The 23014-nt window shown below is 39.2% G+C and overlaps 4 protein-coding genes across 16 annotated transcripts; 2 read left to right on the forward strand and 2 right to left on the reverse strand.

Annotated features, from left to right (window-relative positions):
- The first annotated feature begins 61 nt into the window (after nt 1–61).
- Nucleotides 62–14279, forward strand: LOC117786232 (LIM domain-binding protein 3). Of its 13 annotated transcripts, none has more exons than XM_034624344.1 (9): nt 62–274; nt 2670–2818; nt 2877–3180; nt 10112–10312; nt 10373–10452; nt 10968–11039; nt 12809–12968; nt 13610–13648; nt 13715–14279. In XM_034624344.1, exons 1-9 carry the CDS (start codon nt 77–79, stop codon nt 13799–13801), a joined length of 1290 nt encoding a protein of 429 aa, XP_034480235.1. In that variant the 5' UTR covers nt 62–76; the 3' UTR covers nt 13802–14279. The 13 variants fall into 13 exon arrangements, with proteins under 13 accessions (XP_034480235.1, XP_034480240.1, XP_034480236.1 ...); XM_034624346.1 differs by lacking the exon at nt 62–274 and adding an exon at nt 1704–1989; XM_034624349.1 differs by lacking the exon at nt 12809–12968.
- Nucleotides 7203–9470, reverse strand: LOC117786231 (cell division control protein 6 homolog). Its single transcript, XM_034624343.1, has 2 exons — nt 7874–9470; nt 7203–7818 (listed from the first exon to the last, which is right to left on the reverse strand). Exons 1-2 carry the CDS (start codon nt 9366–9368, stop codon nt 7400–7402), a joined length of 1914 nt encoding a protein of 637 aa, XP_034480234.1. The 5' UTR covers nt 9369–9470; the 3' UTR covers nt 7203–7399.
- Nucleotides 14280–16479: 2200 nt separating the features above from the next.
- LOC117787972 (cuticle protein 8) lies at nt 16480–19744 on the forward strand. The gene is made up of 3 exons (XM_034626615.1): nt 16480–17162; nt 17239–17424; nt 19177–19744. Exons 1-3 carry the CDS (start codon nt 16863–16865, stop codon nt 19528–19530), a joined length of 840 nt encoding a protein of 279 aa, XP_034482506.1. The 5' UTR covers nt 16480–16862; the 3' UTR covers nt 19531–19744.
- Nucleotides 19745–21266: 1522 nt separating this feature from the next.
- LOC117788477 (alpha/beta-gliadin A-IV) lies at nt 21267–22745 on the reverse strand. The gene is made up of 3 exons (XM_034627260.1): nt 22021–22745; nt 21519–21639; nt 21267–21454 (listed from the first exon to the last, which is right to left on the reverse strand). The coding sequence occupies exons 1-3, from the start codon at nt 22743–22745 to the stop codon at nt 21386–21388; spliced, it is 915 nt and encodes a 304-aa protein (XP_034483151.1). The 3' UTR covers nt 21267–21385.
- Nucleotides 22746–23014: the final 269 nt, after the last annotated feature.

The raw sequence follows: 23014 nt of genomic DNA on the forward strand, positions 1-23014 counted from the left end.
GAAAAGAGAGCGCTTTGAATTGTTTATATGGTTTTCGTAGCGTATTCCATTTGTTTACTCTAGTCTTTGGCCAGATATGACGACCAGCAGATCGTCATACAATCGACCGGCTTTTTGGAAAGTGCCTAGTTATGTGAATCCCGTGGCACCTCAACATTGTGTCCCAACGCCCACTTCCTCGGCCCCATCGCCACCTTCGCGACTGACGCAGAGACGTCGCAGCAGCAATGGTATCAAGAAGCGTGTCCATTTTGCCGACGAACTGTACAGTGGGGTAAGTGAAGACTGTGTCATGCATATGGCTTGTCAATCGTCGCTGGTATGGCCCCAATACTCTCTGCCACCACATCAAAAATCAGTTCAATAACATTCTGCACTTGGCGGCTCGTAAATTTGTCGGGCACAATTTAATTAATTGGCCACTGCTGCAGTTTTACTTAACATTATGCGGCTTTTAAAATTCCCAAACAGCAAAAGTATTTCAAAATTTATTGACGTAATCGCATTTGCTGCATTTGCCAAAATGCAATGGCTAAATTGATGCGCCAATATTTTGGAAAATATTCATTAATTGCAAGCTTTGAAATATTAATAAGCAATAATGATTTATCTAATTTAAGCAGACAGTGTCTAAATAGGTTAAAACATTGGAGACTGTTGAATATTTCTACATCATTTAATCAGATTTTTAGGTTGAAAAAGTTCAAATACGAAAAACATTTCAAACCTGCGCCATAGAAAACCAAATAAATAAATTTATATATTGTATATTAAAGTACGTATATAGACAAATGCCCGCAATACGAAAACCGACGGGAAGTGAACAAGATTTTTCCGTTGTAAGAAATAAAAATGTTGCCAAAAACAAAAGCAAACAATTGCGACTCGATTTCTTTTGACGTTGTTGCCGATTTCTCGACTTTGTAAGCTAAAATTTCCATACTGGGAATAGTCCAAGGTAGCATCTGTTTGGTAAAGGGAAAATGTCCCAGGCAAGGCCTTCTTCGGACCGATATACTCTGCACATTGCGCATACGACGCGTTGAACATTTGATTGACTAATGCCACAAACATTTGATTTGTTTATTTAAAATGGGGGACTGTTATTGTTGCCATTGCTGGCTATTTGAAGAGTGCCAGTAAATAAATTAATTACAGCCTCTCATTTGCTTCGCTGCAAAAGGCAGAGAAAAACTAATAAAACTGATGAAAATTTTGTAAAACATATGCCCCACAATCATCGTCTTGGTCGTCAATCGGCGGCTGAAAAGATGATCAAACTCTATGCCACCAGACGATGACATGTGGCGTTTAAATTCATGGTCATTTGGACTATGCAACTGGATCAAGTGTTTATAGTTCGTAAGTTAATACACTGTCTATAATTTCAACATTATTTTATTGAGAAATGTACATATTTTTGAATAGATATCTTGACCAAATGTGTAGATTTCACTCCCACAATCAAGATAAAAGCTATATAAAAACTGTAATGCTCAAGAGAAAGTGTATAATGAAAATTATTGGCATTTGGATTGAGTTCATGATTCTCAGTTGCTGACTACATGATTGTAGCGCAGTGTACTCGTATTCGTAGTATACCACGATCCGTTGCCGATGCTGCAAAAAGGAATACAAATTGTGTTTTAAAATTAGTACTTGAGCAGCATTGCGATCGAATAGAATAATACGCGAAAATTGCGCTGCACGCGCTACCTCCGCCTCGGGCTGAGAACTTGGCCAATAAACAATTGAAAATTCGCGAATGAAGAGTGGAATAAGCAAAGACTGTAGCAGTATACAAAAAGCCTGTTGAATATGTTTAATTGAGACGCTGTTATAACAAAGTGACTTTAATAAAAATTCTCAAACATGAGCCCAAAGTTACATGAGTTCGCTGTGGTGCTTCAGCGTGATGGTCAGGGCACCCCATGGGGCATACGTTTGGTTGGTGGCAACGATTTGGATACACCGTTAATCATAACCAGGGTAATGTTGGATTGTTAAACACATACGCTGCATTATGTAACTAGAGCAGCTGAATCTGCAGCTAAAGAGCCAAAGAGCTTGGCAACAGTTTCCTTCTTGTCGCCCGTCGCTTTGTGGCTAATGTCGCGCCCATTCATCACAATTGTCGCTCAGATGCGACAGGGAACTGTCCATTATCTTGCCAGCAATTTGCCAAACTGTGTTGGCCTTTGTGTTTTGCACTACTTTGTGGCAAACTAAACAGAAGCCACAAATCAAAACAGTAAGAGTTCAATAGTCGAACGAAAGCGACTAACTAAATACTCTAACATGCAAATAGAAGCTCAATTTGTCAATGGAAAGACTCCTTCTTTCAATGGGTCACTTAAGCAAACTAATCAATCTAGCACACCCTACTTAGTTAGTGTAGGGTAATAATAGCGAATCTAGCACACGCACACATACGTATTAGAATGTTGCAATTGCAACGGTGCCAAAGATTTGCAATTTCTGCGACGCCAGTAAAACTAAGTGAGGCAAAACAAACAAGAGACGAAGCAACGCATGTAAACAATAGAAAATGGGAATGGGCCACTCATACTTGTAATAAAAGTGTCTGTGCATCTATGTCAAGGTCGCCAGCAGTCCTAGGCCTGTCGAAAGTTTAGCAAACATTTCATTTTGTCGACCTTCGCCCACAGGTGCAACTTGGCAGCCCATCGTATGGGGAGCTGTTGCGTGGCGATATCATAGCCAAGATCGGCGAATACGATGCACGCGACTTGAGTCACGCCGATGCTCAGCAGCTGTTTCGCGGAGCTGGCAACGAGATTTCACTGGTGGTGCATAGGTGAGCTCATTATCATACAAAAGCGAATGGCAAAATACAGATGTGCTATCTATTAAAGGGACAACAATATCGCGTATACGCAGGGCGTTAACCAGGAGGGCAATTCGCGCTGCAATTCAACCTTGCCGCCGGCCAGTCCGGAGCCATCTCATCATCCGCATCGCGGTCCCACTCCTTTCCTACCCGGACCCAGTCATTTTGAGCGTGCCTTGCAGTTGCCTGTTGACACTTTGCCGCAAACCGTGTTTCCGCAACTAAATGCATCGGGCGGTTATGTGGCATCATCGGATGTCTTTGCCCCAAAAGCGACGCGTGATCATCAACAGGATGTTGCCGAGGAATATGCAGCTATTATTAATCAGGTGAGTGATACAGTCCATTTATGAAATACAATAAATATACAGCGTATCATGCATTTGTTTTGGCAAGAAGGAAAAATAAACACATTTGTTATTATAATAAAAAATATATATATATATATCTTACAAGAATCCCTTTTTCTATAAACCGTCAGCAAAAAACCGTGTCCATTTTTTATTTTGTCAAGAGAATTACTTGATCTGCTTGATTACTTTTCCACGTTGGCTGTTGTCATATCTTTCAATATCCTTAAATAAGGAGTCTCCATCAGGTTTTTTCTACAATTTTATACCAGCGCTAAAGCAACCCAAAAGCAATTTTTGGTGTCCCGAAAAAAAAGAAAACATTGCTTTCAAATGTCTAAAAGAATTTTGTGAGATTTGAAAAAATTAAATATTTATTGAATTTTAACTAAAATATCTTTTAAATAAATAATTGAATAATTCTCAATTCTTGTTGCGCTACAAGGTATGCAACGAAAATTAATATTTTACAATATGAACTTATGCCGAGAAGTAGGCAATAGTTTATGTTATGAAATAGATATGGATTCTGTAAAGATTTTTTTGTGCGCCATCCGCTGACATCAGACGATAGATATTTTGTGGTCAAGGCTCTGCTGTTTACACGATCTAAATATAACTCTATATAAGTATAAGTATTAGCTGCGAAAGCGTAGGCGTTAAGCAGGAAAGTCTTGTGACGCAGTCTGCAGGTGGAAAACTTGCGAGAATATAAACAAAAACACAAACAGCTCTTGCAGCCCAAAGAAGAGATGATGATGCCCTCTTCAAAAAATAACACAACAACGACGCAAATACACAAAAACATTTTTAAAAATATTTTCTCGGCCACTTTGGCTGCCTGCATGCAGGTAAATTGTGAGTGTAATTACTTATTCACAAATACATATTTGTCTATGTGTTTGTATGTATATTGTCTGCTACTGAGGGCGTTGTCGGACGCTACCTTGTGATCTTCAGGCAATGCCAATGAAAGTGCTTTGCCTAGTTCCCCTTACCTGACACCTTGCGCTTGATGACGCTGCTAATGAATCAAGACAACCAAATTGCCACTTGCCAAGGTCGCCATTTTATTTGTCAATGCAGCACAAAAATATATATCAAGGCTATGATATGTTTCTTTTATTGCTTGATATGATTTGTCACCTTTTACACAACACTCTTTTAATATTTCGATTTTCCAAAGTTTATGATATGATTATGATATGTTTTTATTTATTGTTTGAATGATTTGTCACCTTTTACACAATACCATTTTAATATTTCGATTTTCCAAAGTTGTCTTCTCGAAAGGTATTAAAATAGTTTTAAGCATCTATAGGATCATCACTTGTTTTAATTTTGTTTGAATATTTTAAAATTGGAAATACATAAAAGTAAATAGATTTTATTTTTAAAGCATTTGCTCAAAATAGAACTATATTATTGAATAACTTTTGGATCAACCCATTCAAAGAATTCTAAGCAAATGATGTTACTTTGTAAAAACGCCTGAGCTATATAAACAACCTTCACAATGGTAAAAACAAACATATTCAAACGTAAATTATGGGCTCCTTGGATTTTTCCGTCGAGCTTGAGAGTTCTTTGACGCCCATTGCCTTTGTTTATGTGAATTTGGGGATTCGAATGTGGGTGTGTGCCTATCTTATGAAGGTTAATTACACCTGTCCCAATGCCTATTCCAGTGTCAATTGGTTTTGACATCGTGTCAATGTTAGCTCTATTAATATAGTAAAGAATCTGTCAGTGTTTGTACAAGTAAGTTGGACATTTTCAATTCTCAATGTCAGCACAAATCAAGCAAAGCTAACTGAATACATCAATAATGCTGTTCGGAAAATGTCGAAAGTTCTTCCATGCATTCTTTATGTCTATTTAATATTTTTGCATTCGGGCAAAAACAATAACCTCGGCGCTTTTTATTTTGTACCTAATTTACAAGCGAACAAATGAAAATAGCGAGAAAAACTCAAAGCGTTCCAAAAAGAGCAATTAAAATATATATATATGAGATTTATATAATGTATATTCTATATGTATAACAAATAGGCAGGACAAAAAACTGACAGCACAGAGATAAACTCATACAGATACACATAAGTGTCGTTATAAGGAGGGATTGGGGGCGGTCTTTGGTGAAAGGCGCGTGGGCGAAAATGAAAAATTCTCACGACAACATCGAAACATCCAAGTCCAAGTTTATATGTAAGTAGTTGTTGTATTTTTTGGTTTTACGCTCTCTAAATAATCCATTTGCACAAAACATTTAGACTATGTACGAGTATACGAGCGTGTTTAACAAATTGAGAGAGAATGAGGGAAACTTTTGTGGTGGTGTGCGTGGGTTTGGACGGCCTCTGACCGTCAGCACTGGTACTCATATGTGATGTTGTTCTATATGGCCACACAGATACATACATTGATATCAACAACTCATATATAGATCTCCTATATAGACGGATTGGAATTCCGCGCAGCCGAAATAGCAATAATTCGCCAGCATTTGAAAATTTTCAAATCAGTTGCGTTCGGAATATTGAAAAATAAACAACTAGAAAGAAGTCTAGACGAAACACATCCCTCCGAATCCCAGTGAAGCGATCTCCGAAAGTGGTGAAGAAGAAGAATTAGCATAGCAGCGTTGATTAAACGTGCCATAAAAGCAAGTTTCCCAATTCAAGAAAAAAATAATAATAATAACAAGAAAATATTAAGCAAAAGTCAAAAAAAAAGAAGAATATAAATATTGAAGCATTAATTGTGACATTTAAAATTGATTTATATCATTACGTTATTACGTAAGAGCTTTTCTGTAATACTTTCGTTTCTAATCTGTTTAAATTTTGCACATAAAGGAGTTTAAATTCAAATCCCACAAATACACAAAACACATAAATTCAAAATGGAGTACGTTCAGTTCAAAAATGGATCCCCCGTCTATTACAAGGAGCAACCAGACCTCAATGAGTGCATTCAATATCAAGTAAGCATATTCGATACAAATAAAAAGGTTAAATAAAATTGCAAATCGTGATGATTTAATCCATGCTTAACAAATAATTATTTAGATAATTCTATTTATATTTTGTAATGTGAAAGTGAACTTCACCTTTAATGTCAAAACTGTTTGCCTAAAATCAAGTTCAAATACAAATCAGAGCGACAAACGACAGTTGGAAAACGTTTTACCAATTAGGTTATTTATTTTTCATTCTTTTTTTTACGGTATATAGATCAGTTTATATATGTAGGTGTTGCTCACTCATTTTTCTCTCTCGCAAAGTCTGCTTCTTATATACAACAGCTATTTAGCTTATTATTCAAAAAATATTTGTTCGCTTTTCGTCAATATGCGTCGAAAGCAGAAAACATTTTTGAATAGATTTTGTTGAAACATATTCATTGCTCTTTCTTTTGGTGCTCAATGTAATTCATACCACCTCGTTGGGTATTTTTAGAAAAAGCGCTGAGCGAATAGCCAAGACGCAACAACAACAACAGTTTGCAAAAGGCAACAAAACAAATATACAAAATGATTATAAATGAAATTAATTTCAAAATGAAAGCAACACTGGCGATAATTAGGCATTTTGGGAAATTAAATTTAAAAGAAATGAAAAAATTTCCGCTTAGTTTTGACATGTGGGAGCATTTTGGCATTGTCTCAAATACTGTGGCGCAGTGAAAGTGAACAATTGTTGTCACTTTTAGAAATAAACTTATGCTACAAATTTCATACAATATAGATATGCTTTAATTTATTAGGTATTACATTTACACAATGTTCCTAGGACCTATATGCTATTAATAAGAGTTAACATGATTTAGTTGTCATAATTTGTTGTAATATATAAAAGATACTTTGGAACGCAACAATATTCAAAATTTATGATAGGACAAAAAAATCAAAAAGATTAAATTCAATTAAATATTTCGAAAGTGACCCTCAAATGATATTTCAACATATTTTTGTACTTGCGCCAGCCACGAAATTTAAATTTAGCATCAAAAAATGAACGTTTTCAATTTATTTTCGTATATCTAAATATTGTACGTACGTCGTCCGTTTCGTTCTATGGCCAAGGTGAACAAAAAATTGTGAGAAATGCGCAATTAGCCAAAGAGCACAAAAATATTTATACTTAGCTAATAATTTTGTAAAGGTTATTATTATTCAAGTTGTTGGGTTTGTTTGTCACTTGGCCAGACAGGCGGTGTCGCTCAAGATAGAAGCAATTAACTGCTTGTCGCTTAATGCCGCGTGGACTTCTTCCTCGTCCCACTGCAGCAGTACTTTATTGAGACGTGGCTCCTTCTTACGCATAATACGCAAGATTCCTCGCGTCTCCACGAGATCAACAGTGCCTGCAAATTCCGCCTGATCAAGGGCTAATATGTTGCGTTTGGTGCACACTCGACGGTAAACCTCATGTAGTCGTCCCACGCTGATGTCCTTGTTGCGTTCGTTACGCAGCATTAGCACCAATGAGCACAACATTAGCTTCTGTTGTAGCGGAAAAGCAGCCTCAATATCCTCCTCGAGATTCTGTGAGGCGCCATAGACCTTGTTGAGCACTGCTGCCACTTGGCTGACTTGAACTGGCTTGAGTGTGTCTATAAATGAACAAGGGGTCAAGGATTGCATTTAGTTAAATGAGCATTAACTTACCCTCAGCTGGCGCTGTTTGACCATCCAATTCAAGCGCCTTCATGTTAAATTCTTTTTCTCCTGCACATTTCTGCTGCTCGGCAATCTCGACCACGCGTCGTCCAATATCTAGAGCACGTCGCACATCTCCGCTCACCGCGCTCACTTTAGCCGCCAGCAGCTGCAGTGTGACGGGCGGAAAGACATCTAAGACTTGTGCCTCGGCCAGACGGGACTTGAATATCTCAACGATTTGTGGCTTAGTGTAGGGCGGAAAGTGCATCAGTCTTGGTTTCAGTTCGCAACGTGCATTCAGTCGCATCAGTGCTCGATCTGTCAGATCCAAGCTATTGGCAATGCCAACTAGCAGGATGCGAGCTCCAGGCAGCGCAGGCCACTCAAAGATGGTGTACAAAACCTCTTGCCGCGTTGTGCTCAGCTGATCGATCTCGTCCAGCACTAGCAACAACATGCGCTTCGCTTTGCGCAGATGCCTTTGTATAGCCTCCAGATGGTCACGTTCTGTGCGTCCCGTTGGCTTCAGTTGCAGCTCCGTGCACAGTTTTTTGTAGACAGCGCCCACGCTGGCTATGCTCGTACAATTGATGTACACACGTTGCAGGCGCTGGACAAACTCTGGCGCCCTCAGCAACATGGACAGACAGGCGGTTTTCCCTGTTCCGGGTTGACCTGACACATAGAGACTGCCAGAGGTCTGAGTCTCTAAATGGCTGGTGAAGAATTCCCGCAGCTCTTGCAACTGTGGCTCCCGACCGGGAAGATTTAGCGTCTCTGCACTGTTCAGTACACGTCGTGCATTTTGATACTTGTTCCTCGGTGGCGAAGGTGGCTGTGCTGGCTGCTCAGGCTCAGGCTCCTGTTCCTGCTTCTTCTTCGGCTCCTGCTTCTTCTTCGGCTCCTGTTTTTGTTTAACCTTCGTTTCCGTCTCCTTGGGCTCTTCCTGCTGCTGCTCACGTTCGTCTATGCTCAGTCTGTCTAGCAGCCTGGTAGGACTGATTAAATGCTGCGGCAGCGGCTGCAACTTGCGCTGCTTTGGCGGTGACACATGTGCCGCATTATCATCGTCATGATCCTCCTCCGAGCTGCTGCTACCGTCCATAAGTTTGGCTGCACGTATGTTGGCCTCAATCCGTTTGGCCATGCTGTTCAGAGATCCCACTGTTGGTTTCGCTGCAGTTTTCTGTTGCTTACTGCTGCGTGGCGTCTTTGGCTGTTCTGCGTGTTGTTGTTTTGTTGTTGCAGTGGCCACTTTGCATCTGCTCACCTTGTCCATTTTATTCAACAGGTTGCTGTTTTCGTTATTCTCTAAAATTATACTAAGAATGTCATCCTTATCTTCGTCGTCACTCTCAATTAGCTGCTTGGTTTGTCGTCTACGCCAAACTTCTGAGCGTCGTGGCGTTGTGGTCATCGGCGACTGCGGCAGCGCTGTCGTCGTCGCTGCTGCAGGCTTGTTAATACTGCTTAAGCGCGTTGAACGGCGAACGGCGGCCATTAGTCAGCTTTTTTCGTTAGTTAAACCACTTTTTAATTTAAGTTTTTGTTAATTTGTTTTAGTTTTGAGTTTTAAATGAAGCACGGTGTGTGTGTGGCTTAGTGGCAAAGCAAAAAGTAAGCAAAAGGCGCGAAATCTTTGTCAGCTGCGCGCCTCAATCAGCTGACTGAAATGCAGTCTGGCAACTCTGCGCAGCGCTGCATTCGATAAGTGGGCGCACAAATTTAAATTGTCGCAACGAATATTAAATTACTTACGCGCTCGTGCGACTGCGTGTGGCCAGATAGCGTTTGTTGGCCAAAATAAAACAGCAAGCAACAAATGAAAATTGCTGGACGAAGCCAAGAACACTTACGTAAGCGTCTAAAAATATTAGTCTTGCTACGCTGAGATATTTTTAAAGTATATAGACAAACGTTCGCGCTCACTCTCGTGCCTGAGATGGAATTTTGGTAAATAAAGTTTATTCAATATTCAAACACACATACATTGAATGATTACTGTCTGTGTGAAATAAAGCATAACGAAAATGTTCTAGAAACATTGGAAAGCTGCGGTTGCTTTAATGTTTGTATAATGTTAATGCCCCATCGGACTTTGTACATAATTTTATTTTATTTATTTAGATTGTACTGCTCGTAGTTTGTAAGCTTGCCAAATGTTTGCACATTGATTTTTGGCATAAACAAAGTCATAAATTAGCCACAATTTGACTAATCATACAAATTTTGCTCGTTTCATAGCCATACCGAACAACTCCACTGGTGCTGCCCGGTGCCAAAGTGAAAAAGGATGCGCCCACCACAGAGTCCTACTTGAGACACTACCCAAATCCTGCTGTGCGCGCCCATCCCGGACACGACTACCATGACAGTATCATGAAGCAACGCGTGGCCGATACCATGTTGCACAAGGTTGTTGGACAGGATGCCGATACTGGCAGAGTACGTATTAAAAAGAACGAGCGTATAATTCCCATAAACATAATTACTTTATCACTTTAGGTTTTCCACAAGCAATTCAACTCGCCAATTGGTCTGTACTCAAACCACAACATTGAGGACACCATCAGAACTACAGTTCCGTAAGTTTACCACTCACTTGGATATCCTTATGCTATTGAACTGACAAAATATCAAATGCTTAGTACCGATACAATACACTAACAATTTAAAAATTTTTTGGATTTCGCTGTTAACAAACAAATTGAGATATTTTAAAATTGAATAAAATATATTGATTTGCGTAGTTCTTTGTCAAATTTTTATGCAGCTCTAAAGTGCGCCTAGTTTATTTAGCTTGAAACTAATTAAAAAGCGAGACATGATTTTGAGTAGTCCAAATTCCATGCGGATCGATTCTTAGTTAAACTGCAGTCCTAATCCACTAACATTAGGCAAAATCGAATATCAAATTTACTAAAGGAAGGCACACACACCCCACACACAAGACAAATGAGCCCATAGATGTTGTATGTCTACTACTTGCTCAATGTTAATTTATACACATACACATACTTATATGCTCTTCTCTCTATATACACCACAAACATATTTTTATATACTCGTATATATATATATTCTATGTATATTGTTGTAGCTTTGCCACAAGCGATAGCTATCGCTTGAAGGAAAGTCCTTTGCATCGTCCTATGCCAACAAAACTTGACGGGTAAAAGTAATCATATTTAGAGCACAGCCTGATACTATCTATATATAATTTTTTTTTATGGATTGATTGATTTTTGCATCACTTGGAAATCGTATAAAAAGAAACGAAGCATTCGGTTTCTCTAGAAATTGCAGGCTTATTGAAAACTTGAATGAAAATTTAATATACAAATTTCCATATTCCCATATGTACACTGTACATAACATGTGTATGCGATTATGTACTCCCATATGTTTTCCGTTATCCTGCCTGTCAATCAAACCTAACTGAATTGTTGAATACCCTACCACAACAATCGTAACCTGTGTAAAGTCTAAATCCTATATATATCAAATCCAATATCTGTTAAACTCAAATCGAAACTTGATGTAACAAATACTCAGTGTGCCCACAGACATAAAGACACAATACTCAGTACACTTTGCATGTGCTCCTATTATATTTATGTATGTACATAAGCATATTTATTCCTCTCGCAAGTACAAACTCCGAATGATCTGGTTTGCGACAAGGTGTACTCCTGAATCACTCTAGAAACAAGATATTATATTTATAATTATAAGGGCTTTTGTTGATCCAAGAAAGGGTGGCGCAATTTAATTGAAAGGTAATGGAAATAATTAGGGCAGCCCCTCCATATATTTATTTTGATATTCGTATAATACAAAGTACCTTTACTTGTAAGAAGCAGTGGAAATAATTTGATATAATATGGATAAGATGCCTAACAAACCACCAAACCAATCTACCAGTATACCTACAACACAAAACTCTAGCCAATATACAATAATAGACATAATGTTTAGAACATAGCTGCACGATTAATGTTAGAATTTTCATCGATCTATCTTTCCTGGAACAAAAACGTAAAATACTGGAGCAACAAAAGCAAAAAGAACAACTTGCAGAGCAACAACGTCAACACCGTCAACAACAACTGCAGCAGCTCTATCAACAAAAATAAATGATCACAATATTTTTTTATAAAGCAATAGCAAAATTAGCAAAAATTCTTACTAGAAAATTATACCAGCCCTTGTCCCGCCCACTGATAAGATACCCAGTCCTTAAACAATCCTTTAACAAGTTCCTATATTATTAACATAACTTTAAAAGACGTTTGCTGAATTTTACCCCTGAAACGTGTCAAAGACAACACATTAAGTTCCTATTTTAATGCAACCTCAACCTAAATACTTATTAACTGTAATACATGAAGACCAAACTAACAAAAAACTTGGCTATACTGAGCCAACTAAATACTCACTTTATTTTTAATAATATTTTAAAATTAATAGTTTTATTAATGTTTAAATTTTGTTATGCAGTTTTGTTAAAAATTACTTTTAATAATTAATTTTAAGTAATTTGTTGACTTTTTATATATTAAACTTGTTTGAAAAGTGTCGAGGTCGAAGACAATGAGGACACTATGCCTATTTGATTAGAAGATAACAACAAAAATCAAAATAATTCTAACGTATTTTGTGCACATCCTGTTTTTTCTTTCTATTCTCTCACTACTCTGTTTCACGCTACTCAACCGATGTAAAAAAACCTCTAAATATTCATATATGTTAACACAATATATATGAATGTATAATTAACTTAACCAAAACAAAAAAACCAAACAATTAAATTTAAAATGATTCTAAAATTTCATAACATCAAAATATTTTGACATATAATTCAAAACTATGGCGCTTTCAACGATCTCAAAAAAAATCTCGATAAATAATTATAAAAACGACATGCACGGACTCGTACAGTTATAAGAAAACTGTTGTTTACGATCCAAGGAATAGCGACACCTACAGAGCCATTCAAGAAGAGGGCGGCTACAGCAGCTATGGTCAATCTTCGCCACAGGAAGTAACCATACCTGTGCAGACTAAGGTCTATCAACCAAATAGATTGGTTCCAGGAAAGGTAAGATCGCGTCAACTGTCAAATCGTCAACTCAAAACGTTATCGATATCAAATCAAAAAAAAAAACAAACAAAAAATACACTTAGCTCAAAACTATATGTGAGATTTGTACTTAAATATCAGACAAGATCGCTCGATTGTCAAGTTCATTTGCGCTCTATCTCTTTCTCTTTATCGCACTCTCTATCTCTCTAAATGTATCGCCGTCTCACGTACAGTCGAACATACCAAAAATTGTAGTACAGTCACAGCATATTTGTGTCCTTAATTTGTGTCCATGTCTACGCTATGCCTATCAGAATGTTAAGCGCCGCTTTAAGTCGAATTTTAATGTACTGTTAGGCAGTGTAATGATTACTAACAGGCCAAAGTGAATACTAATTTGGTTTTTGATAACTTGTCATGGAATTTGCAAGTCGTACAGCATCATTAATCCCATTTCTATGTATATTTTCCAAATCACCAGCAATATTTTTAAAGCATTTTAGCATTTTAACATAATGGGCTACTAACAGGAAGCACGCTCATAACATTAAAGTTTTGCGATAAAAATGGACTATATCGAAATTGTTGCAATTTACAAAAATATATTTACTAAGCAAGCATTTTTTCTCTACACTTTCCTCGATATACTCTTACAGAAACCAGTATCAGCGCCAGTATCCCGGCCGCCGTACAATGTTAGTAACAGAGCTTTACAAATATCACTGTTAATGCCAATGTTAATCGATTTGTTTACTCCACAGGTGGTAAACACCCACGATGAAAACATTCGCCAGAGCGGCTCTTTCAATCGTCTAATGTACAGCGTTATTGGTGCAACTGACTATTAAAAAATTAGCAACAACAACAGCAGCAGCAACAACAACAACATCAACAGTAACAGCAGGAAGCGAGCAGCCAGCGAATACCAACAATAACATCAGTTGCTAGTTAAGAGTTACTTAACCAATTTAGTGGATTTTTATGAAATTCTGTTTAACTTATTGAATAATTTATATAAAGAACGACAAAATATGCAACTAACAAAACCCTAAAATATTACGAATCGGCTCAGAAATTGATTGGAGATGAAATAAATTTAATATATTTAAAAAAAAAAACTGTCATAGCTGAGTTAATTGTTTTCAATAGTCTCCAAAAACATACAAAATTTTTGTTGAAGATTTTACCATTTATGTTGATTTTAAGATAACAGCGACTATGCGAGTTGTTAACAGAGAGTGGTTCTAGTCATCCTATTGTATAAAATAAAAAAAAAAAAACTTTAATTTTTTAATGCAATAAACAATAAAATTATAATACACAATAGCAAAGTTGAGGCGATGAAAGAGTTTTCCTGAAATTCACAAGACAATGGCAAGAATCAATTTATAAAAGATTTCAATTTCGGCATAATGACTATCAAATTAGGGATTGCATTCAATTGTTTGATCTGTAGTGCGTGCCCAACCCCAAAATACTTTGCATAACATGACGCTGCAAATACAAATTTCATTTCAAATCCATCAATCATGGCGGTAATTAAACGCATTTATATTGAAATTATATGCAAACATAGCCCAGGTATTTATTTGACTATAATTTGATTAAAATAAAACACTTGTGTGTACTCGTACTCTGTACGTGTAGAGCATGTAATCTTTAATCTGCAAAGCAACCATAACAACTGTTTGTTACACATGCTATAATGTACAGATACTTTCACTTTACGGCTAAGTAACCCGTGATCCGCTAGACGCCCCCATTAAACGGTCAACGGCTGTCAAAAATCGCATAGCTTTATTAAGATAGAGATGGAGAGATTCCGGTGACCTTGGCGAACAACCTTCTTTCAAATGTGTGACATCAATGGAGCACAAGACTTAAATCTTCCATGACAATTGCTTAAATGTAAGTTTGGGGCGTAACAGACCAGCGAGTACATTGATAAAGATCGCCAAATATGCAATACAATACGAGTATGTGCCTCTTAAGTAATCGCATCAGAGACGAATATCGAATTTGATCAATGTATGTGTATGTGCTGTGGGTGGGCATTACGAGGGGTGTACGGTGTGTTATGGGTGCGTTGCTTTATTGAGGTTTAATGACTGCGTGGTTGTTGTGCGATCGCTTGGCAACAGCTTGAGGCACTTGCATCTGGTGTAAAGGGCTTAAATGCAAAGATTTGGCAATCAGAGTACCAACAAATCACATCAAAGATCGTTGGCATACTTGAAGCTATTCAACCGCAACGTGGTCGCAACAGATACAGATAAAGATACAGATACATTTATAGATACATTTTCGAGTATGGGCTGTAAAACAAAGCGACGACAACGGCATAGAAATGTTTTTTGAATTCGACTTTGCAGTGATTTAACGATTTGGGTCAAACCTTATAGACAATAGCGTTTTGCACTTGTCGGGTTAAATTTAATAAATATCGATAGGGCGAAGTCTCTTTCAATCGCATTGACCTCAAGCATGTGAACTCCGTTAATGTTAATTAGCCTGGCTAAAAGATCATGCAGATGCGCAGCAGATGATCTAATGCCAAGTGAAGCTAAGCGAAACCCACAAAAAATTGCGTAAAAACATACTCGTAATATGTAAAAGCCAACAAAAATGCATTAAAAAATAAATATACATTATTTTTGCGATTGCGTGTTGTTGCATTAACTATAATTAAATAAACTGAAACATCAACTCTTAATTTTTAAATGGGGAATTTGTGAAAGTTTTAAAAATAGTCGAAAATTAATATGCTGCTATTTACAGAGAAATGTTTACAAAATGTAAGTTAGCAGCAAGGATTAATGCCTACAGTTTGAGTTTAAATTTATACTTATTTATTCATACTTACTCCTCAATGAAAACAACTAACACAATATACACTTTTACTTATTTTTAAATTAACGGGTATAAAAAATTACCCTTAAAAAATTTTTTTTTATTTTTTAGGTATCATAACTTTTTAAAATCTTAACCAATTTTGATCATTGCATGAACTCTTAATTGATTCTGCCTTTAAACCTTGTTAGCTTAGTTAATTTTTGTTTTCTTCCAATTTATTTCAGCATTTAAAAGTTGTGTTGTTTCTTTTGAAAATATATCCTATATTTCATATAAATAATAGCCATTTTTTATTACTGTGTACCAACCATATAATTAGAGTTTTTCATCTTCTGTTAACTTTATTTAGCATAGTGTTTCATTCGGAAAAAAGGATCTAATGTACGAGGAAATAACATATGTTACTATATTCAATTATTAACATTTTCTAGCAAGTTAACTACAAATGTGTATGAGAACAATGTTAAATAACATTTGAGAGCACTGTTGACTGCATTTTTAAAGAATCATTGAATGCCACGTAATGTTTTTGTACGTAAATGATGGCAACTGTAACTGGAGCAACAATTTTCACTAAAACAACAATGACACACAGGTCGAGGTGAGGTGAAAAATCAGCTGAGAGACAGACACATGAGGGGTAGCAAGGCGGGGGAGGCAGTGGTTGAGGGAAGAGACAATGTTGCCCATGATATAATGGCAACGGAAATGACAACTACTCGAAAGCCAACAGCTCACAGCTTGCAGCCAAACTTCCAAACGGCCAACGGGCCAACAGCTGTTGTAAATCAAAAAAGAGGCTACCAGCAAACGTTAACTTGGCCGTTAGAGAGTTGCTGCCACCGAGGCAGAGAGGCCCCCACAACTAGTTGGTAGTTGGCGCTCAGCAAACGTCGCGCTATTCGATATAAAAGTGCAATTTGGACTGGCAGCAATCGCAGATACAATTGTGGCTTGGAGTGGGACGTGCGCGTTTTTTGTCGAATCGAAAATAAAAGAAGTGAAGTGTAATTGACTCGCAATAGCAAAAAGGCAACGCCAACAACTCGTATAACAATGCAACTCTTGCTCGTGGTGGCCACGGTCGCGATCTGTGGCGTCGCTCAAGCGCAGCAGGGCGTCGATCCCGCCTATTTGCGTCAATATTACCAGCAGTTGCAACAGCAACAGCAGCAGCAACCATCCGACGGCACGCCCATCTACGAGCAGAACTCCGAGCAGACGCAGCAGTATGTGAATGCGGGACAACAGATCAGACTGAAGGATACAGTGTCGGAGCAAATACGCGCCCAGCATCAGCAACAGCAGCAGGGATATGTGGCGCCGGCGGTTAGAGATTATCTGCAACAGCCACAGGTGGGTGCATGCCCCCCAAAAGAAGGTAACTGAATTGATACCCAATTAATCCCATGTCTTGCTCTGTTTTTTGCAGTACCAATCGCAGCCCCAGCAGAGTGTCTATCGTCCTCAACCTCAGGCTGCCCCAGCGCCGCCACGTCGCGTTCAACCCTCCTACCAGGCGTCCTCTTCGCCGCTGCTCGGCAAAGGACAACACAAATTGCAGACACATCAGCAACAGCAGCAACAGCAGGCGGAGGAGGAGGAGCAATACGATGATGTAAGTGGACTATAACGGGTTCGAGCTCGCACACAGCTTTCGCACACTTTCCTTTTCGCTTCGCCAGCCAGCAGCGATGTGACCAGCAAACAATGCTGCCAGCTTGCTAGTGCATAATTACAATTGAAGCATGCAACGGATGCAGCAGAGGGGGCGGGGGGAGTGAGTGAGATTTTCACATAGAGTTCATTAACCACCTTCCAATGCAGAGCCCCAAAGCAACTACTTGACGTTGGCAAATAGCCATGACCATAAGTATCTACCATGTATCATGCATGTGGCTTGCAGTCTGTCGACAGTTTGTTTTATGGGCTTTGCATGCGGAAGCTGCAGCTTGTCGTTATCCGTTGGCCATTACTATATAGACAGCACATTAATTCACAACTTTAAGGAAAAGACGGGTTCATTAGAGTTGATTGGGGGTCAATGGGTTGCTGATTTCAAGGAGCATTACCAAAAGGAAATTGACTGAAGATCTTAGAAGTGTCTGGTAAATCTGTATTCGTTTGATAGATGATCTTTTCAGTTGAACCTTATACTGATCTGTGAATTTAGTCAATTTTGGTGTCTAATATGTAGATATATGAAAGGATGCTCAGATCTATTTATCTTGCCAGATGAATTCTTCAAAATATCAATATCAAAAAAGATTGGGATAATTAATTTAAACAGTTCAATTTATGTGTCTGAGCTCAAAATTGAGACATGTTTTGTATTAATAAAAAACGCAAACGGATCATAGAACATATATCTGTAAAGAATGTCGAATGAATCCTTGAAAAGATCAGATAACATAAGATAGATCTAGTTCTGCACATAAAGACTTCAACTGCCTTTAAATCAATACAATTAAGTGAAAGACTTATGGCTTCAAAAATAACTGGATCATTGAATTGCTATCTTTATGAGCACCCTCATCCCACAAGTATCCAAAAGTGGTCCTATTAAATGTAACGCTGCATGTCACGAGCTTGTAGATTCAAGCTACAATCACTTTCAAATACGACCCATATACCTACTCGTATCCATAAGACCCCAATACGAGACCAAATGGACAGTGCACGCATTAGAACCGGCTCTCAAACAAGCTTGACCAATTGCCTTTCCAATTTTCAGCTGCACGTTGCAATGCAGTAAAGTTTATTGGTTTTTGGGCCACGTCAGCCAAAAGAACAAATGCTGCAGACTTGGTCACGCCCCAGGCCAAATCTAAGCCTTACCTTAACCCAGTTAGAACTGTGGGATTGCCAGAGTAACTGACGATCGTAACTTCCTCGCTATTCACAACAACCTTGTGCATAATTTATGCATTACCTGAGGGGCCAAAAAATTGAAAAAAACGAACCTGGTCAGGCCTCATTGCCCATTACGTGCAAAAAGCGAGGAGAGATCTCCCCGGGAATTCGAGTCGCTTCTACCGCCGCCCAATTGCATAAGTCTCATTCATGCGATCACTTCAACGATCGGCGGCAGTTGCACCTTAATTTCATGTGCTCGAGCCATTAAAAATATGCAAGCAAGTCTAAATTACTTTCACTTGTGCGTGTTCAGGCTTTTGGGTGAATTGGGATTGGGCCTGGGTACTGAGACTGAGACTGGGACTGATACACCCCACGCATTCGGATCAGGCAATATGATGTAATCGGCTTGCGTGGAAACAAAACTAGGTCAGACTGTGCTACGCATTTGAAATGATCGCAATCGAAATATCTGTTGCAATTGGTACACACATGTTTCTCATGTTGATTTCAGGCAAACTCTTCGTATCAGTTTGGCTTCGATGTGAAAGACGACGAGTTCACCAACTATCAAAATCGCAAGGAAGTCCGAGATGGTTCCGTGATCAAGGGTAGCTACTCCGTCGTTGATTCGGATGGTTTCATTCGTACAGTTAAGTATACTGCCGACCCCAAGGAGGGCTTCAAGGCCGAGGTTATTCGTGAACCCACCGATATTGTGGTTAAGATTCCCACACCACCACCACCAACGCAACTGCTCCGTGCCGGCGGTCACAAGGCACCCCAGGAATATAGCCAGGCCAAGCAGCAGTACCAACATCAGCCTCAGCAGCAACAACATCAGCCACAGTACCATCAGTACCAGTAAGCAGGAGGCTTACAGATCATACAAGAAATTCTCATCGTTTCTTCTTGAAAGTTCCGCCAAGTCCATGTAAGCTTGTACATTCCGTTCATCATTTCGTACATGGCATTAAAACTAACGACTTTCCTTAGTTTGTAGTATAAAAATTATGATTGCGACCGAAATTCTTTGTATGACTTTCTGGCTTAGAATATTTAATTAAAAATTTATAAACAAATGAGTTTGATTTTGTGGGGAGAGAGAGAGAGACGACATTGAGTGTTACTCTCCTCTTTCAGGTTTCTTAATTAACTAGAATCAGTCCTAAGTCTCTGTGACTATTTTATTCCTATATCTGCCGATTTCTACTGAAATTTCCTTGTTGTTGACTTAAATTCTGACAGGTATTACGCTTCAAATCAATTCTAAATCGATTATTCCCTTGCATCTCTATCTCACCCAGGTAGTATGATCAAATAGAGTTCTGCTCTGTCTGGAACTTATAATCGCCTTTCTCTTCACATCAATCCTAAGTTTCCGTGGCCATTTTTATCATATTAGGTGCACTCGGTTTACGAGTAAACAAATTTATTTGCGCATAAATCAATGTCCTAACCCCTTAGGCAATTGGCAAAACCGAGAGAAAGAGAGTCTAGTGAATGACAACCCGTTCGGCCAGTTGTTGGTTGTTGGGTGCTGACAAAGGCCACCTAATGTGGAAGTTCTCACAAACGATCGCGTGGTCACCCAAGATGCTCGCCAAGCAAAACTTTTGGGCCGGTCAAACCGGTTGTGTGTCGGGAAGAAACTGGAACTCACGCCACATCAATCGCAATCGCAGTCGCAGTGTCCTTTTGCAATGTCCTTGCATAAATTAGTAAACAGTGTGAGAACCAAGCGAGCCAAGGGTTATCACTAACGACGATACAACCAACCATGATGACCTTATCGGCCATAAGAACGAACCGGTTCTGGACAGCAAACGACTGAGAAAGCCGAAGCCGTAGCAGGAGAAGGAGAAGGAGAATATGATGAAGACCCGCATTGCCCTGTCGAGAAACCAGACGCATTTACATATGCTCTCAACTCAATATTGATCTGCTGTTGATCCTCAGTTCGCCTTGGTCACATGTGACTTGGTCAGCTGCGTTTCATATGGATAGTGTAAATGCCATACGAGTATAACAAATAAGAACTGGACATTACTCGCCTGGAGGGGGCATTTGTGTCACTTTACGGCTGTGTTTCGGTCTATGCAAATGAGGTGCAACCCTTGAGGTCACCGACTTACAAGACAGCGACAACGGCAGCCGATAAGCCCGTTGCATCTCAGATCTGACATGATCAACCCCTTTAGCCCGGACTGTCTTTACATTTGCATATGACCCGCATTTGCTGTCTGATGGACTGTCTTTCTGTCTGTCTGTCTATCTGTCTGTCTGTGTTGCAACTAAGTAACTGCAGGACATTTCGGGTCATTGACTAGAACCAGTTTTTGACTAAAGGACAGCCAAGACCCGAGTTGACCTTTTTCCAATGGACCAGTAACTCTTATGTCGATGATGGGCCACCTAAAGTCGTGTAACCGGACTGTCCACTTTTTGGAATGGGTCCGTGAGAAAATTATTTAAGAATTCCCAGGCTCAGATGACCTACGACAAGAATGAGATTGCTTTCCGCTTTCTTATGCAAATCTTTTGCAGGGCTTTTCAAATTTCACGCTAAATCATTGTCTTTAAATAAATAATATGCCAAAATTATGAAAAGTCACGTTTTTTATATGTACACGCTAAGTAGAAACGGGAGAGAGAGAGAGAGAGACAGAGAAGGAGTAAGAGGTAGGTTAAAGTAAGTAAATTATGCAAATGTTTTGATTGCTTCAGAGTTTTCCTTGCGCCAAATCCCAACGATGCTCGCCGTGTCCTCCCCGACGATCCGTCCAGATCACCTGGCAGAAAAGAGAGTCTTAATTGCTGGGCAGGATCATAATCATGTAAATATAGTCAACCCACCTCGCCCTTGTAACGATTTGTGCCACGCTGCAATTCAAAACGTCGTTCCTGCGCCTTCGGATGCTCTAAGACATGACCATGACTGCGAGTATTCGGTCCATCAAATCTCATAAAAATGTCACTAAATTGAAGAGAATATTAGTTATAACGATAATAATAAGCTTGGATACACAAAGTATCTCGACTTCTTAAAGTATAAGCATTTTTGAGTGCGGGACTTATATATGTGAATTGTTGATTAGTCTAAATTTAAAATTTTAGATTGGGAGTAAAGAAGGTAAAGAAGATGTGTAGGATTAAAATGTATGATATATTTTACTGAAATTAATTAGCTGAATTTTCACTGAATATTTTGCATAATGAAAATATGACTTAACAAATAAACAAGCGCTTAGTTTAAGGAGAATTCTTTGAATAAGTTGCCAGAGAATGAATGCTGAGTATGACTATATATGATAATAGACTGTGATATCACTGTGATTAATCAGGTAGCTCTGCTTACTGAAAGTATTTGGTTTCCTTTGTTGGTCTATTACTTTCTGATCTTGACTCGGCGGCCACAGCATCCTGTGTTGCATCCTGATTAGCTGCAAAGCGACGAGGACGCTCTGCCTGCAACTCCTGTTGTTGCTGTTGCTGCTGTTGTTGCTGGTGTTGTAGTTGCTGGTGTTGTGCTGCACGCGAAGGCACCACATGCAACACGTCGCTGGTGAAGAGAGCTGGCGGCACATTATAGAGCTGTTCCTCCACCCGACGCGGGGGCAACTGAGGGGCAACTGCCACACGGTGCTGGATTGGAATATAGTTGCCCTCATAACGGTACTTGGCGAGTTCAGTTTGCGGTGCGGCACGTTGTTGATACTGCACAGTCTGCTGCGGATAAAGGGAGGGTAGCGGTGGTGCTGGCTGTGGTGCAGGTGGCTGTTGTTGCTGATACTCCAAGGCGAGTGGTTGATAGCTGGGACGATAGTTGATCAATTGAAAGTTGGGCGCCTGCTGTTGATAGTGGGCGGCGGGAGGCGCCACATAGCCTGCCACAAAGGGGGCAGGCACATACTCAAAGCGACGCAGCCTGGCCGGAGCATCAAAGTAAAGCTGGCGCTGTGGATGACTATGTGGATAGTAATGTTGGGATTGCACTGGCAACACTGGCAGCAACAAAAACAGTTGCAGTAGAGTTACAAGTGCAATATGCAAATAATTTCCGTTGTACGTTGGCAGCTCCATCACGTTGCAAGCTCGTCAAATTTGTGGCTGGATTTTGACAACAACATTGGCATTTATAGGTTGCTTTTGGATTTTGAGGCTTGGCTTGATCAGGCCACGCCAATGCCGGAAGTTATTGTATTGTTGCCCAGGAGTCAGCGGTGTGTGAAATCGATCGAATGCTGCCCCAGTCCCTCAATTGTGCAATGCTCCAACGATCCAGCTGAAGTTGTGGCCATTACGAGTATGTTGTATTATATAAACTTTGCTCTGCCTGTATAGAGCTGAGA

The sequence above is a fragment of the Drosophila innubila genome (assembly GCF_004354385.1).
Source record: "Drosophila innubila isolate TH190305 chromosome 3L unlocalized genomic scaffold, UK_Dinn_1.0 0_D_3L, whole genome shotgun sequence".
Taxonomy (NCBI): Eukaryota; Metazoa; Arthropoda; class Insecta; order Diptera; family Drosophilidae; genus Drosophila; species Drosophila innubila.